Source organism: Chaetodon auriga, chromosome 1 (assembly GCF_051107435.1).
Source record: "Chaetodon auriga isolate fChaAug3 chromosome 1, fChaAug3.hap1, whole genome shotgun sequence".
Taxonomy (NCBI): domain Eukaryota; kingdom Metazoa; phylum Chordata; class Actinopteri; order Chaetodontiformes; family Chaetodontidae; genus Chaetodon; species Chaetodon auriga.
In genome coordinates, this window is record NC_135074.1 from 12,186,255 (window position 1) to 12,202,647 (window position 16,393).

Below are 16,393 nucleotides of genomic sequence, written 5' to 3' on the forward strand. Positions count from 1 at the left end.
AAGATGACTGAATTTTCTCTCACAATTGTCGAATTTGTGTTTTTTAGGTAAAATACTCCATACAGTTACCCCTTGAAAATTATTAAAGCAAACTTTTAACAACTTAAGACCAGACCGCGGCCTTTGAGGCAGAGGTCGCAAGTAGCCACTGATTGGATTTGAGGGGTCTTATACTACGGCTCTCTCTTAACGTGTATTTCAGTTTGTTGGTAGCAAAGACAGACACACAGAACCTTCTTGGTAAAGATGGCTATGATGTAGGTCATTTACTGTATGTGACAGTCTAACAAATTAGAAATTAGGTTCAATTTGATGCAATCCTGCTGCTGTGCAACTCCATCTGCCTCTTATTTTCTTTTTTTCCATCATCTGTCTGCTCCGTCCCGTCTTGAGGAGAGACATTTCATGTTTTCTCTAGGTCAATTGTAATGAGCCTGTCAACACCGTAAAGAAACATCTGCCTCCTCTGCTCATACCCTGTGTGTTATCTCTCACTTCAACTTCAAAGACCAGTGTGGATAATTAGGCCACTCAGAAGGCTCTGCATTTAGTCATCCATCACATTAAACAATGGACAGGGAGCCCAGAAAATACCAACGGCTTTTCCCCATCAGCTGTGGACTGTGAGATGAATAAATGCATCTCAGTTAACAGAGAAACTGTTAAGTGCATCGCAGAAGTCAGGGCAGGGCTCAGCATAGAGCAGACTGAGCTGCTATCTGAAACGTTTCCCACATGATTTGCTGGTAGAGACGGGCATCATGGGAACACCACCTTACCATATTTGCATTTCAACCAAATGAAATCTTTCCTATTAACATCTGCAGACCTTTGAGTGGGCACTTACCACGTTCTCCTTACTCAAATACAAAGGAAAGTCCTTGGAAATGATTGCAGCATACTGCAGAAGAACTTTGTTGATGGTCTGTAGGGAGGGAGAGGGACAGTTTTATAATTGCAGTTTGTTTGCTGTTCATCATTGAATTTCTTGGACTCACTGAAACAATTTAAAGCAGTCACAATCTAATAATAAGTTAATATCAAACAGAATAAATAGACCACAGAGTCTCCTTAGATCAATGGCAAACTCTTTAACTGTGAGTTATTAGTCCCCACAGGAGTATTCAGGCGCCTTTTCAGAGAGCCTGACCTTCGCAAAGCGGCACATGAAGTGAGCCAGGGCCTGGGGGTTTGGACACTCCAGCTTCTTGATAATCTCAAAACTCTGGTTTAGCTGAGTGAACACATCCACCACCGAACAGGAAAAGAGGGCGTGTTCTGAGGTTTGCTGGAACTGTTGCAGGAAAGAGAGAGACATGAGAGTAGAGAGAGTGATGGACGGGTGGGGAGAAAGAGAGAGAGAGAGATTTAGGATTAAGACCTTTATGCACCTCATGCTAGTGAGACGTTATTCTGGACAGTGAAGACAACATATAATTAATGAACCAATTCCTCTGTAGCCATATCAGTCATAGAGCAGGAATCTAGACCACTTCAGTCCTAATGACCCTTGCAGATGGGTGTATTGATATGTGTGAATGCTCAGTAACCGCTGAGGTACACTAATAACACATTAACTCTCTGAAACTCTGCAGTCATCTCTTGAATTCCTGTGTTTAATCATGTTTGACATGGAAGTCGTGTTCAATCATATGTTTCATGTGTTGAAGTGAGGATGAATCACGATTTTATCTTTTGTTCATTGTTCAGTGGACATCCTGGGTTGGACATTTCCGTCAGTGGTAATGAAAATGTTACACTTAGTGAATGTCAGCTTTATGGAGCTGTTAGACAAACTGTGTAACTAAGCAGGAGGCTGAAAGCTTTTTGCTCTGTTCTCAGCAAAATTAACTTTTACTGACCGCATCTTCAGACTGTACCTCCTCTAAAAGACTACTCAAGCCATTTAGTAGTGCTTTTCCATAAAGCTGGGGGGTTTTATTCCCTGGTATGGGTCAAGCTTCCCCACAAAAAAGCATCCTATGCTTCCCATAATGCACAGCATCTTTCGTTTAGACCCTGTCAGACTACACATTTTATACTTAATGTCCTCATTTTGTTAAAGGTCTGTGGTGTTGAAGAACGAAAGAAAATGTCATACAACATTATACCTGTTTTAACATTGCTAGTGATATTATAGAAAGCTAATTGTGTTAATGAACATAATCAAAATGCTCTTCCACTACATTTTAAACATAAACACATTTTAACTGGACCAAAATGTGTGAAGGTGCATCAAAATACTGCAACAATTTCTGAGTCAGTCCTTGTGAAGCTTACACACACTTCCTCACATTACTGCCTAATATCCTTCTGTGCCTTTTTTTGCCCCGAAAATCATGTTTTGCTTCCTGTTTTTATCATTTTCTGACTGAAATTTAATTGATATTCGTGTCCTGTGATGTCTCTGGGCGAGGAGTTGTTTTTGACTGTGTGGAATTTCCTTTATTCCTCACATTCTCTTCCCCAAGAGGTAAATTCAGTCTGAGTAGACTGTCCTTGTGAATAAGAAAGCAGTCTTAAGTGGATTGGTAAGTTAAATATAAAGCTACATATTGAGAAATAATTCAGTGCAGTACTCACTCCGTCTTTCTTGTCTCTTTCCAGAGCTCCATTGAGGAAATCCATGGCAACATCCTCGTTTTCATCGAGCCACTGAATGACAAACGGCTCGAACCACCTTAAAAAGAAAGCATTTTATCACAGAAGGGTCAAATCATACTTGAGAGCATGTTTTAGCATTGTGGTTCATCTCATCTGTCTGGAGCCACAGATGAGTCGGGGTTTACTCTATGAAAACAATTCTGAGGCCAAGGCTTTTTATCTATTTAAACATTTTAGGGGAACCATTGTATTTAAGGGAGATCAATGACAATTGATCGTGTTACACTCGGAGAGGTATCCTGAGAAGACCTCGCAGATTTCAGTGTGGTTTTGGCCAAGGCTGCTCTTCATGCAGGCATCGATATCAGGTTTCAGTTTGTGGACAGATTAGACTGTGAGGCTCAGACAGAGGACAGAAGAGGACAGGACAGGCTGGGACGCACGAGTCGGGTAAAGCAGTGCATTTGTTAGTGGAATAATAATGCTGTTCTGTCTGTTTCACTTTGCCATTTCCTGGTGTAATATAGTGCCTGAGCCTGTCCTCAGAGCAACGGATGTCCCCCCAAAACTACATTGTACTCTGGCTAAGGGCATCTGCTACGAGAGGGAAAGCCAATAAATAAGGTGGGCGTGGCAACAGAGAAAGAGAAGAGAGACAGGCAGACGGAAGAGAGAGACTGTGTGTGTGCATATGAAAGTGTGTATGCCTCTGGACGAATCAATCGTGCTAGAGATGGTGTTTGAGTGACAGTGCTGGAGAGGGGGAGGGTGAGTCATTACTCTGATAGACTGGCAGGATGGGAGAGGGCAATGCGTTCCCTGCTTGCATTACACATGTTTATATCGCAGCTATCCCTGCTTTGCTGCACATGATTATGCATGCGCAACGGAAAACGGGAATACGTTAAAAGAAGAACAAAAACATGCTTTTGGGCCATAGATTTGTCTCCTCATCCGAAACACTTCATGATCAGCTTATTTAAAGGCTTGTAGGAATAAAGTGAGAGCACAGATTATACAAACATGACAGTTTTACAGATTCAGTCTTAACCAGCGCCATAACTCTTCCGAGCCACCCTGATAGATTGCTGACCATTACAGAATCTTTTGCCTTATGAGGTACTGAAATATGATTTCAAATGTTTTAAAAATTAGTAACTAAAAAAATGTTTGTATGTAAGGATTTTGAAAATTTTGATTTGTCAATAGCACAAACTATTTCTTACCTGGTTAAGAAGGGCAATGATTCATGGCAGAAGTGAACACTGGATGTAATTCAATGCTGAGACGAAAAGCAAACTAATTGTCTGTATTTATCTCAATTTGCTCAAAAGGCAATAAAATCTAATTCTGAAACTATTTGAATTTTTCTTTGCAACATTTATCTCAACTGTAAGTCAATGTTTTCCCCGTTTGTTTTAACTGGATGTTAAAACTGTTTGCTCATGTTCTATCATGCATTACTATTCACATTCTACTATGTACATTTTCAGTACTTCATCTCCTCACTGGGGGAATGACACCATTATTTCCCTTTTGATATATCTACAGTATATATCATACAGTTTCCCTTAACAGTGCCTCTGCATACGTATGATCAAACAATAATGTATGCCTGTATGCATTTTTATGCATCTCTGGATGCATGTGAGAGAATGAGAGGACACTTACAGAGAATATTCAGGTGAAACACCCTTGAAGGCCGGCAGATCGCGGACATACTCGTTGTGGAACCATTTGACTTTGAAGTGAAGATTCATGTATTCAGTACTTTTGCATAGGCGGTGCTTTTCATGCTCTGTAACGGAGATTAAAACATGAGAAATGGTAAGCACATGTTGTACAGCAAATCCACTGAAATCACAGTCTCACACATAGGAACACCTTTGGACTGACCAGAGGGCCGCACAGCATTATCAAATTTTCAGTCTTTCATGTAGTAAATATGTTGCATGTGCTGTGGATAAAAATTCAGCATCACAGTTACTTCTTCCTCCAAAAACTTCACACGCACGAGCATCGACGCACACTCACACACACTGATGGAAACCTGCAGATATCGTAACAAGCATAAGAGAACCTGGTTAGCAGTGTTTGCTTTTAATCTGACTTCTTAACAGACTCAGTTCTGTACAACCTTGAGCTATCAAAGACTAAGAAAATAAAACCAAGCTTGTGAATGTGTCCAGCTCGCCGCAAAAGAAAGAAAGTCCTTGAATGACTGCAAACAAACTGAAGCTAAAATGGTATTAGACTTTCATGTCAGATGACATGGCTACTGAGTCATTTAGTCCAGCTCGCTGTAGACATTTCAGAACAATTAAACATTTCCATGGGATCCCCTGGAGGAGAGATGGATGGTGATGGCATAAGAGAGGGAGTGAGGAAAGAAGAGCTGAGGGAAAAGAGAGGAAACAAATGAAGCAGAAACAGCAAGAGGGATATGAGACAAAAGAGATAAGACCATGGGAGAAAGACCATGAGAGGAAAACTACTCCTCAACTCCGCATTCCTGTAGATGAGAAAATGGCACAAAGGAGAAGAGGAAACAGAGCAGAGGAAATATCACAGCAGCATTAAGGAATTCTGGGCGCAACTGTAGCATCATGAAAATAAAATAGAGGAATCATTGCAGCCCGGATAAAACAGAATAAAGATCAAAGATGAGGGAGCAAGTCAACATTGCATGCAAAAGAGATAAACCCTCACAAAGGCTCTGGAAGAGTCTACAGCCATGCTAGCAGCTCCATGAGGCTGTACTGAGGCACAGCGCTGCTTTGAACTAAAAGTCAGCTAGTCAACATGTTCATGATGACAACCCTAACATGCTGATGCTTAGCAGGTATAATGCTTTCCTAGTTTAATGTGTTGGCATGCTAACATTGGTAATAAGTACTCAAAAAACTGAGATATTTCAGTCAAGACCAAAGTGGTAGGAACCAATACTGCAATCCACTGAGTCGATAGCGAGGCCTAAAATGGCAGCATCGCTGGGTTGTTCAAATGTTAAACGGTCTTTGTTTCCTAGCTGTCAGCGGGCAGCAGGTGGTTGAGGCAGACGGCCTGTCTGACTTCAAGACCGGACACGGCACATCCCACCTCCTACCAGCAGAAAACACTGAGTTCACGGAGCCATGGCCGTGATCTTCTCCTGTTCTGAACCAAAGCTTAACCAGAGAAGTGGCAGTCACATCTCTCATGTCACATTCAACACTGTCACTGTCCACATTTGTTAACACTACCATGTTGTGTGAACACAAAAGCATCATTAACTGCGATCAACAGTTACCTTGTTAATGGTGTGTGTGTGTGTGTGTGTGTGTGTGTGTGTGTGTGTGTGTGTGTGTGTTGTATCACAGACGTCCGATAGTCGGTCCTCCCTCTCCTGTCTCACTTCACCCCTTCCTTCTGTCTCTCCCCATTCATTCTCATTCTCATTCATTCTCATTCTCTCCTTCATTGTTTTTCGCTTTTTGTTCAAGCTTTTCTTTTTCATTTTGAGTTTTTTTTGTACTTTTTATTCAGTATGTAAATTGCCATACAGTCCCTTTCTCTACGGCAGAGTGCAGATTTTTATTTTTGATTTAGCAGCTGTAGCAGTTTTCCACAGATACAGTTTGGGTAGGGGCAAAGCATCAACCGATCATCTGAATACTTATTTGTGACACGTTTGAGACTGAGTATCAAGCCAGGCGTGAACTCCAATCCATCTCGGCTATATTGAGACAAAATTTGGCTAAATCTTGACACAGCGTACTTAATCTTACACAGGCCTTAAGAAACAGGGAATTTTAAGGCGTGCGACAGAGTTCTTTTTCATTTTCCAGCAAGTGCTTCTAAACGGTAAAGCAGAAATAAAGACACGTATATTCACACACTCTGTTGCAGATACAAGATGCATACATTCGCACCGCATCAAAGACATGTTTAAATCCACGCCACACCGCCGTGCCTTAATCCTGATAAGAACGTTGGTGCTTACGACGAATAGTGAAACGCCTGCCAGCCTAAACTCCTCTCTAAGCTCAGCGAAAAATATTTACATATGTGTAATTAACATATCTACCTGCGGATAATGTATTCAAATGCAGAATGCAATATTTCACTCCTTAGAATATAGAAGAAACTGAGCGCTCCACTTTTGAAAGGGAGGTCAGACTGCACTTAACAAAGCAAAACAAACAAAAGCTCATTATAATGACAAGTGCAGTCAGACGCGGCATCTTTGTGTGTGAATTAGGATCAACTTAAAATTTGTGGTATAGTAAAAACAGTGCAGTTGGATGGTGAAGTGCAGTGACTGCATAACTAGATGGGACACAGTAGTGCCTCACCAGCTTTCATTGAAAGGTCTGACTGTTGGTATCCCTTGAGAAAATGTCAGTATAGCAGAAACTGTGGGCGTGAAGACCTACTGTATACTGCATTATACTGACTAAAGAAAAGTGGACAGTTGCCATAGCCACCACGGCTTAACACATAGTGTAGGTAACAGAGTGTCAGAAATTGAACCTTGAAGAGCCGAAAGTCACAGTTGTGATATGGTCATGCTGACTGACGAGTGGTCTGAGGGAAGTGCATTGCAAAAGCAGCACAGAGGTAACCTCTTTAAACATCCCATGATATGACAAATACTGTTTTTTGTGTTGGCCGGCATGCACGGCTATTCAAGTCATTTTCTCCACTCATGCAGTCACAAAGTGGAGTTTTTTCAACATACACATATAGATTTTACCTTATTTTCATAAATCCAGGAATCACACTAATGGGCTGTTTTAAGTTTTGCAGATCACTGATATGAAAAGCCATGATGATGCCAGCACCTTACAAGTATTTTCTCTTGGAGCCGAACACTGGAAAATGGCAGGAGCACAGCTTTCATCTACCCCTAACCTTCAAGGCCAAAGTGGTTTGGATGGCTGAAATTGCTGAGGGATTTAAGGTTTCACCTGGATTCACCTGGTCAGTTTTGTGTCACAGAAGGAGCCAGGTGCTTTAAACACTGTGAATATTGAGTTGAGGTTGTTCTACTAGAGAAGACCTGCAGTTATTCTGCTGCAGAGGCTGCGTAATATCTGAACCTAGGGATCCACTGTGGCAGTGCCACTTTAATAACTGAGCTGGCACCGCAAGGCAGCTTATACACATACAGGATGGACACACACACAATCACAGTTTGTCAACCTTTCTGCTCTAAGCTCTGACTGCACACACACACACACACACACACACACACACACACACACACACACACACACACACACACCCCCTCACTGTCACACACTCACAGTCACCTAAAGGAAGCAGATGGAGGTCAGTTGGGACACAGAAAAGTAGAGGTCAGCAGGTGTTTTGTTTGCTTCTGCCAGCCAGGTTCTGCTAGCTTGCTATGTGAAAGTGTTTGAAGGGTGTGTGTGTGTGTGTGTGTGTGTGTGTGTGTGTGTGTGTGTGTGTGTGTGTGTGTGTATCTACATTACATCCACTCAAGCACATGCACTGTGTAGGTACTTGCAGATAATCAATATGTTTCTACTGGCCAAAATAAGAAATTGTTGCTGTTTCCAAAATAATACTTATACAACATAATTGACTAGGAGGTTTCAATGACTCATATAATCTCCTTCTTTAGATAGAATGAGAGATGCACATAAGTGAAAAGAACAAGCTCAGTGCATTTTTTCTACAGATATTCTACATAAAAACTGTGAAGGGAGATTGATTTAATGTAACAATCCGAAGTGCAAACAGCACAAAAGACGTCTGAGCAGTTTCAAGGCTTTTCATTCTTTTTGTATGTTACAGTAACAACAACCTACTGTACTAACAATTGTGCCAGAGGGCACAGAAAATATGACCAAAGAGCCTGATGCGACCAATGTACTAAAATCCTAACGCATTCCTTCACTGCCCATTGACGTACTAAAGAATGCTCCATTAAAGTTGCTTGGATATTGGGTGAACTTACTGATGGAGGACTGTCTGTCACGGAGTGCATGAGTGCCGTAGCTGAAACTTTACTTGAGGGAAAACCAAAAATCTAACAAGTACCGTCTGTTATGTATTGTCTATTTGTGACTGTATTCACTTATTGGATGGAATTGATCATTGTGCAAGGCAAGTATTCAGAATTTACATGTTTCTTTCAGCTGGATGAAGATAGAAATGTCTTCCGGAGGTTAAAAGAGCGTCAAGTTCTTGAAAAGATTTCAGCTTTCAAAGCTCTTCAGTTCAGGAGTCATAAAGCTCATATCCTCTCTCTAGAAAATGGGAGCACAGACCGACAGAATGCGCTTCTTTGCACACTCTGAATGAAAACAAAAGGATATAATTTTCCATTCACTGGGTCCAATGTGATTGTTTGAAGAGAGGGGAGAATCTGGGGGAAATGAGGCCGGAGGTGCAGTGTTTTAAAAATACTGTAATAAAACATAGAGAAGCTGCACGACCTCAGAATGAGTCATCTGTTTCCCTTTTCTTTCAGAAAAAGGTTCTAAACAACAGACATTTCCCGTGTTTTAAAACACAATCAGGGCCTGCTCAAAATTAATTACAGGCTGTGGATCTTCGATGGGATTATTTTATCACACGTTGAATAATGTCACTTGCATGACAGTAATCATTTTGTGGAGCTGAGGTGTCAGATTTTTTCAAATGGGCAATCTGTCACTTTGGAAGGTAAGTCAATTCAAATTTCTTTATGCTGCTCGTGTAAATCAAGCCTCCTGGAGCCTCCTCACGGTGTCACAGGCATTGTCACATTCAAAATAAAGAAGCATTGAACATACTGTGTGTGTGTGTGGGCATGTGCATGTTTGAATGTGGGCTATTCTTGTAGCATCACAAAGACTGGAGCGTGCAGTACTACAGTGAAATATGCTTTATCCATTCGTATGGTTATGTACCCTACACACGTGAGAATAGATGCAAAGTGTTGGGCAGAGACACAACAACACAATAGTGCATGCACATAAGGCTCCACATGGTATTCTGGATGTTTGACTGCACTGAGGATCAGTATCTAAGGACCAGGTCTGTATTACAGCAATGTTGATATGCATATGTTTAGAACAGTAAGATTGCACATTACTCAACCAGTTCACAAGGCAACTGTTACCTAATTATGGCAGGAATGCTGATAAGGCTGAGTCTGTAATGAGCAAAAGATCAACCATTGTTTATCATCCAGTCTGTGCTAAATCTACATTTTCCACCATTCAGACAGTGACACATGGGACCATCAACAGGCTCCTACTAAATAACCATGCTTGTCGTCTGTGTTTTCCTGGTTTAATGCTCTGCAAACTACAATCAAAGCCACCAGTGATATCCTGGATGCATTTCACTGATAAAAAATCAGTGTCAGTCTCTCCACATCACCGAACTCCATCTGCACCCTTTCCCTATTCTATCTACATATTTTCAGCTGAAAATACAGCAACAGGTTCGATCTTTGCATTGTTAACTGCAATATGATGTGATGAGCAGAATTATGATTGTAACTGGTTTGGTTAAATTAGATAGCGATGAAGGGACAACTTATGTCTTGTGTTTTTAACATCTCTTCGACTCTGCCCATCTTCCAAACTGCATTCTAATGGTTAATTTTCTGTTTATGCTGTCATGTCAATGGCTTGTGGCAGCATACATTCACATTTTGCCTGGAGAAGCCAGTTCAGTCTCGCTTCTTCATTTAGTGAGACATTTTCATTACGGGCCATTGTGATTAGCACAGCTGCTTAATAGATAATATGACTAGCTGAGAAGATAATGATTAATCACCACCACAATCCTATTTATATTCCACTTCACTCGGACTTTTGCTAATATATATAAACATATATAAACAAAAGTATCTGTGTGCGTTACATTCCGCTTGTGTGTGTGCATGCACACACCGCTGCATGTGTGTGTGCGCCTGTGCGCCCTGCTGGTGGTAAACAGTGTGGGCTGTCCTGAGGGAGGAGTAGGCTCAAGGTCCCTGGTGAGGATGTCATCTTGTCTGACTCAGCCCACTGGGACGGACAAACTCTCAGGAGACTCACTCTCTGCCTCATTGATTTAAATGCCACGGATAGTATGATGAACTGCAATGGTTCGCCGCAGCATTTCCATCCTCTAATTACCATTCTGTGAATTTATCTATAGGAGAGTGTGGTTCTACAGATTCACTGGATACAAAAGGCTGAAGGACCAGAATGGCAGTCAGGGTCAGTATAGTTCTCTCTGTGACATAATTCCTTCATCTTGGCTTCTAACCCAGTTCTGTCAAAGAGCCTCCTAAGCTGTATCACAGGGGCCTACTGACACAGCTTTGCTATAACACCAGAGCCCACGGAGACACTAACTCCTGTTGATGTGATTCAAACAGATAATGCATTAGGACACAGCCAAACTTATGACTTAATAATGCAAGAGTCCACTCTGGTTCAGTATAGCGAATCACCATTACAGTGTAATTACTTTTTTCCCCTCATTTTTAATTGGTCTGATTAATTTTCCTCAACTCTGACAAAGCAAATACACTAATATAAGAATAAGAGAATGTGAGAATTTACAGGGCGCTCATATTTTACACAGAACAAGTAGGATTTTGTCCAACATGTTCTCAATTCCAGAATGTCAAATTTGTCACAACCTTTGGTGTCTCATACAGACGCATAAGGTTTCTTTTAGTGTGAGACGCCTTCAACTAACTCCCATGTAAAACCAGAGCAACTGCTCCCGTTGTCCAACACGTTGGCACAAAGCCTTCCTGCCCTGACCCTGAAATGTCTCAGTTTGGTTCACGCAGGACACAAACCCTGCTCTCTTGGGTTTGTTGTTGTTGTTTGATCCATCCATCCACAGCATTTTCCTCCATTCGTAGCCTTTTAGCTCTTTTGCTCTTTTGAATTTGTCACCTTGCTCTGAGCATCAGACACTGCCATGGATGGGTTTACACTGGAGTTAGTTTAAGCTTGGTGTGTCTCATACAGATGCACAAGGTATCCTTTAGCATCTCTACGCCAAGGGGCGTGACAAACGTCTGTATCTGACGCTCTGGGAATGAGATCAGGCTCATTTGTCAGCTGCAGTTTGTAAAGACAACATTCAAAGTTGTCCCCTCCTCCCTGGCTCTGCGGCTCCTCTTAGATGCGTGCTTATGATCTGGCATGGTCGCTACATTTTCAGTCCCACCCTGCATGCTGCTTTGGCTGGGGGCTTAACACCCACTGCCACAGCAAAATAAGAAAATACTGGCAGATGGCAGGGTCTTTGCAGATACAGACACATCCACATAATTCCCGTGGGTCAAAAGTGATGATTGAGAAAGATGATTTAGCTTTTTAGGAAAAGTCTGCTCACTCTGCCTTTAATTTCTGACTTCTAATGATGGATCTGTGCATTTGCAGTCATTAACACCCACAATAATGCAGCACAATGACATCATTTCCAAGGAGAAGTCATGAAAAACCTTTTACATCAAGAAATTGTCCTTTTGAACTGGACAGAAATTTACATCTACATTTTACATTTGATGGAGAGAATTCATTGAGAATTTATGAGATCTTCATGCATGAAATAAATGCACTACCTGCAAAGCTCACTCAGCGTTTAGAAACTGCCAATATAAAAAGCCATACACTATTAGTTGAACCACAGAGAGATCTGAATTGAGTGTGCAGCGCTATGCTTATATTGCACAAAAAGCAATAGAGACTACCAGACTAGCTAATTAAAATCACACTGCAGGACAACACCCAACCTTTAGCCATTCCCCGACCCCGTAAACAACATCTTTCTGTGGAAACAAAACTCCCCTTGAAGAAGTACATGAATTGAAAGTCAATTAAAATATTCTATGGAGTGAAGCTGTTCCAACAGGCTGAAGATAAGTTAATGGGCTGCTGGAGCATTGGATCTTTAATGACATGCTCCAGAGACCATAGCCATTAAACAGCTACGCAGTGGATATACAGCATCTACTGTAGAACTTCACCACACAGCCTAGAGGTCTAGAGGTAGCACTGCTTTTCACTTCCCGATAACCCATCTTGATAAAGAATTCTTGTCGGCTGCTAAACAGTGAAGTCGCCTCTTTTATGAGACACCCTCTGTTTATCTTATTTTGAGGTTTGGTGAGCTGGCTCCACACAACCGGACAGCTGATATTTATTTGTCTGAACTTCATGTCTGAAAACCCAGTTTGCAGATCTTCATAGTAACCTTTGTGTTTACTATGGAGGTAATGGTGAATGTGTGAATGAGAGAGTGACTTCGGCTACAGCCATTCACTCTCTCAAGTCCTCTTCCTCCTTTTCTCTGTTTCTTATTTTATCCTCTCTCTCTTTGTCATCCCTGCTACATCTCTCTGTCGTCTCTCGTTCTCTCTCCCTCTCACACATTCAGAGATTCTCACAAAGATGCTAAAATTAGAAGCATCCATTTCTGCACCAGAACTGGCACCAGAGGCCTCCGAGCAGGAAGCAGAAGATGCATCAAAGACCTCATTAAGTAATGCACATGCACATGTGTGCACAGAAACGCGCACGCACCTACACATGCAGATTCCTCTTTTATTCTCATTCATTCTTTCTCACATGCTCAACTGAACGCTTGCACAAATGCCCGGCTGTACAAAAGCATAAATGTGCGGCTGCACAAATGCATGCACAGACACACAAACACAGACTGACAAAGCAGGACATTCTGGCCCGCCTCCTTCAGGGTGTCTCTGTCAGCTGCCCTGCCAGTTCTGTGTGCCTTCTTATGTAAACAGGTCACTCTGAGTTACTTCCATTTGTCTAAATGAGAAAAACAGGAAGCAACCTGGGCTGGCACAGTATACCTACTCCTACCACCTCATTATTGTCATTCATTGCAGAAAAGCACAAACAGTACATGCACGAATGAAAGAATATACACATACAAGGTCAGTGTGTGTACAGAATGCAGAGATTACAAATGTGAGCTTGCACAAACTAGAACATCCAGAGTACTTTTCTCATGTGATGGATGCAAAACGTCGAATCAAAGGTGACCCAACCAAAGCAATCAATTTCTGGCGTTTTTGAACAATCTCTAGTCATGAATGTGCAGCTGAATGATTATTCTGTGACTCATCTTTGTATAAAGCAGTGAGCCGTTATTAGAGTAATTAAATCCCCTTTGGTTTCACTGCCTTCTTTTGCATATAAACAGGTTCTCATCTAGACAATCTAGTACACAGACACATCTATGGATATACATGCATGTGCACATGACCTGGCCAATGTAATGAGCTATTTGCTTTTCCATTAAAACTCATTAAGCATTAATTTGGGTAACATTAGCTTATACTGCAAATATTAGTCTATGTGTCAGTGTTATCAATTGAAGATCAAATGATCTCCATCAAATGAATTCATGCATCATACATCCAAACATTTTCAAGATCATCACCATGTTCTGCAACAAAAACACACTGTGCTCACATACTTGGGGTACAACGTGTGAGCAAAACATAGCATTGATCAGTAAAAGTGCGCTCAGCTTTCCAGGTTGAAACAGGCGCCATCTGTGTTTTATGTGGTTTTACAATCAATATAGTAAAACACATTATGTGCTTTACAGTGTGCATGGTTGCACCCCAATGTTATGAGGTTTATGAGCTGTCAAACTGTCCTTCATTTAACTACTAGCCTGTCTGCACCAAACCAAACCTAGAACACCGACAGCTGGCAGGACCAACAAGAAATGAGCAATAATTCATACAAAGTGCTCCTTTGAGGAACATGACAGTCATGTCCTCCTCCTGGCACGTGTCGCTGTGGGCGGCCAATGATGTACTGACAAGAGGAGGCAAAGCAGATGAAGAGGGTTCAGGCTCAAGGAGCAAGAAAGAGAGTATATGTGACTGAGTGCATCCATGACTCCTGTCTCCTTTTGAAACACGGACACCTCAGGCAAATCACACACACAAACACACATAAACACGCTGGTCCAATCCTGCTGTGACAGCAGTCAGTTACACCCTGTGTGGTCACATGTCCAGCTGCCCTGACTCAAATATGCACACAAAGTCACTGTTGTTATTACATGTTATTATTTGTGTACAAGTAAGCAGTGTTCAATATTTGAGCCTGAAATAAATAAAAAGCGTCCCTGTTTGCTGATTATCTGAAAAAATCCCATCATTCATAACCTTTTTACCTCTGCTTGATTGCAATGTGTATCTTTATGCTGATGACACACTATTGTAATTTATATATTGATAAGTCTGAATACAATAACACGCTGAAAATGTGAAACTTGTCTTTAAAAAGCCTTTTATATCCTTCAGTATTAAACACTGATGGGACTAAATAAATGCAGATTTGCTGTTTGTGCTGCAGTAAAAGCAGTCCCATGTTCAATTCTTTTGGAGTAATGACATCTTCTTTACAGTTATAGTAAATATTTGTTGATATTCCCTTTATTCCTGTCATGATCAGAGCACTTTGAACTCTTTTAATTTCTTGAACCAGATTGCTGGATTACTACAGTCTTCTACACTTTTTTTTACAGTATGTTAGTGGGATGGAGTTTGTGCAAATTCTGCTGGTTTGTGTTACAATACAAAACATACAATATAGAGGTCACTACTTCTTTCAGTAAAAGCAGAGATGCTGATTCAGAGAGTTTTGCTGATGATGATGATGAAACAAAGTTGATGGATGAATCATTTTCAAAATGCTTTTCTCTTTAGGGCAAAGGAAGGAAATACAAGCAACAACATCCTATTTATGAGAGAAGACAACAGAAATCTGGAAGTATATATTTTTAGCAATCGCACTAGTGTGAGATACAGTCTGCTGGTAGTCATGACTGCTGCTTCCTTTGTTTTCAGTAAATCCTACATCAATGTATCACAGTTATTTGTAGATGAATATGGTTATTATTAAAAATTACCCATGTGGAGGTGCGAGGAAAAAGTTTGGATTTGCGATTTAATATAAATCTCAGTTCACACAATCTTTGTGCTGGTTGTAGCTGCTCATTATCTCACCACAGAAATGCACATCCATCTGTGCACAGACACCTATGAATCTACACATGCCTCATTAAAATCTGACGGATGAGCACATTTATATGCCGATAGTCCATAGGCGTTCTATATCCCAAAAGCAGATCCTATTTAAAAGCAGCCCATACCTCACAGTCTGTATGCTGCATATGTGCACGTGTGTGCTTACAGGTTTGCAGTGCACTTGGCACCTGGTTGCCATAGCAACTAAAGATGGCTTAGCATGGAGAAAGCAGCAGGTATGTGCTGTGTAGATGTGGATACATCACCGATAAGCTCTTCTGGTGCTTCTCAGCCTTTTTACTGACAGAGTCTAAAGAGCTTTCACAGTGTTTGACCTCAATCAAAACCCAGCATCTCTTACCACCTCCCTCTCTACCTCCTTTGTCATCATTAAAGTAGAAAACGTCACAGCCTCTGCCATGTCTACTTCAGCATAGGGGTGGCTCAAGAGTTAAACTTGGAAAGATATGTATGAAATGAAATGTTGTAGTGGTGCCATTATTGTCTCCATCCAAGTCACATACAAATTCCTACACTGCTGCAAACAAGTACTTTGTCCACAGAAAGTCAGAGTGTGACAAATGATCACAAAAGTAAGAAGAATTTGGTATCCATGAGCACAAAGGGTCCTGTGTACTAATACCATACTGCATGATTTCTGGGTGAAAAATCTCATTGCATTTTAGAGACCTGCTGGTGGCAATGTTTAGCTGTTAAAAACTTCAGAACAAAAAATCACACAAAGTCATAGCCCAGGGTGCT

The 16,393-nt window shown here is 41.2% G+C and overlaps 1 protein-coding gene across 2 annotated transcripts in view; it reads right to left on the bottom strand.

The window, feature by feature from the left end:
* unc13c (unc-13 homolog C (C. elegans)) overlaps positions 1 to 16,393 on the bottom strand; it is a 105,530-nt gene that overhangs the window by 21,375 nt on the left and 67,762 nt on the right. For both annotated transcript variants that reach the window (XM_076755826.1, XM_076755915.1), the window contains exons 19-22: positions 4,276 to 4,402; positions 2,584 to 2,680; positions 1,151 to 1,294; positions 848 to 925 (exon numbers count right to left, since the gene is read on the bottom strand). In XM_076755826.1, coding sequence (XP_076611941.1) covers positions 848 to 925; positions 1,151 to 1,294; positions 2,584 to 2,680; positions 4,276 to 4,402 — 446 coding nt within the window. The remainder of the gene's footprint in view (positions 1 to 847; positions 926 to 1,150; positions 1,295 to 2,583; positions 2,681 to 4,275; positions 4,403 to 16,393) is intronic.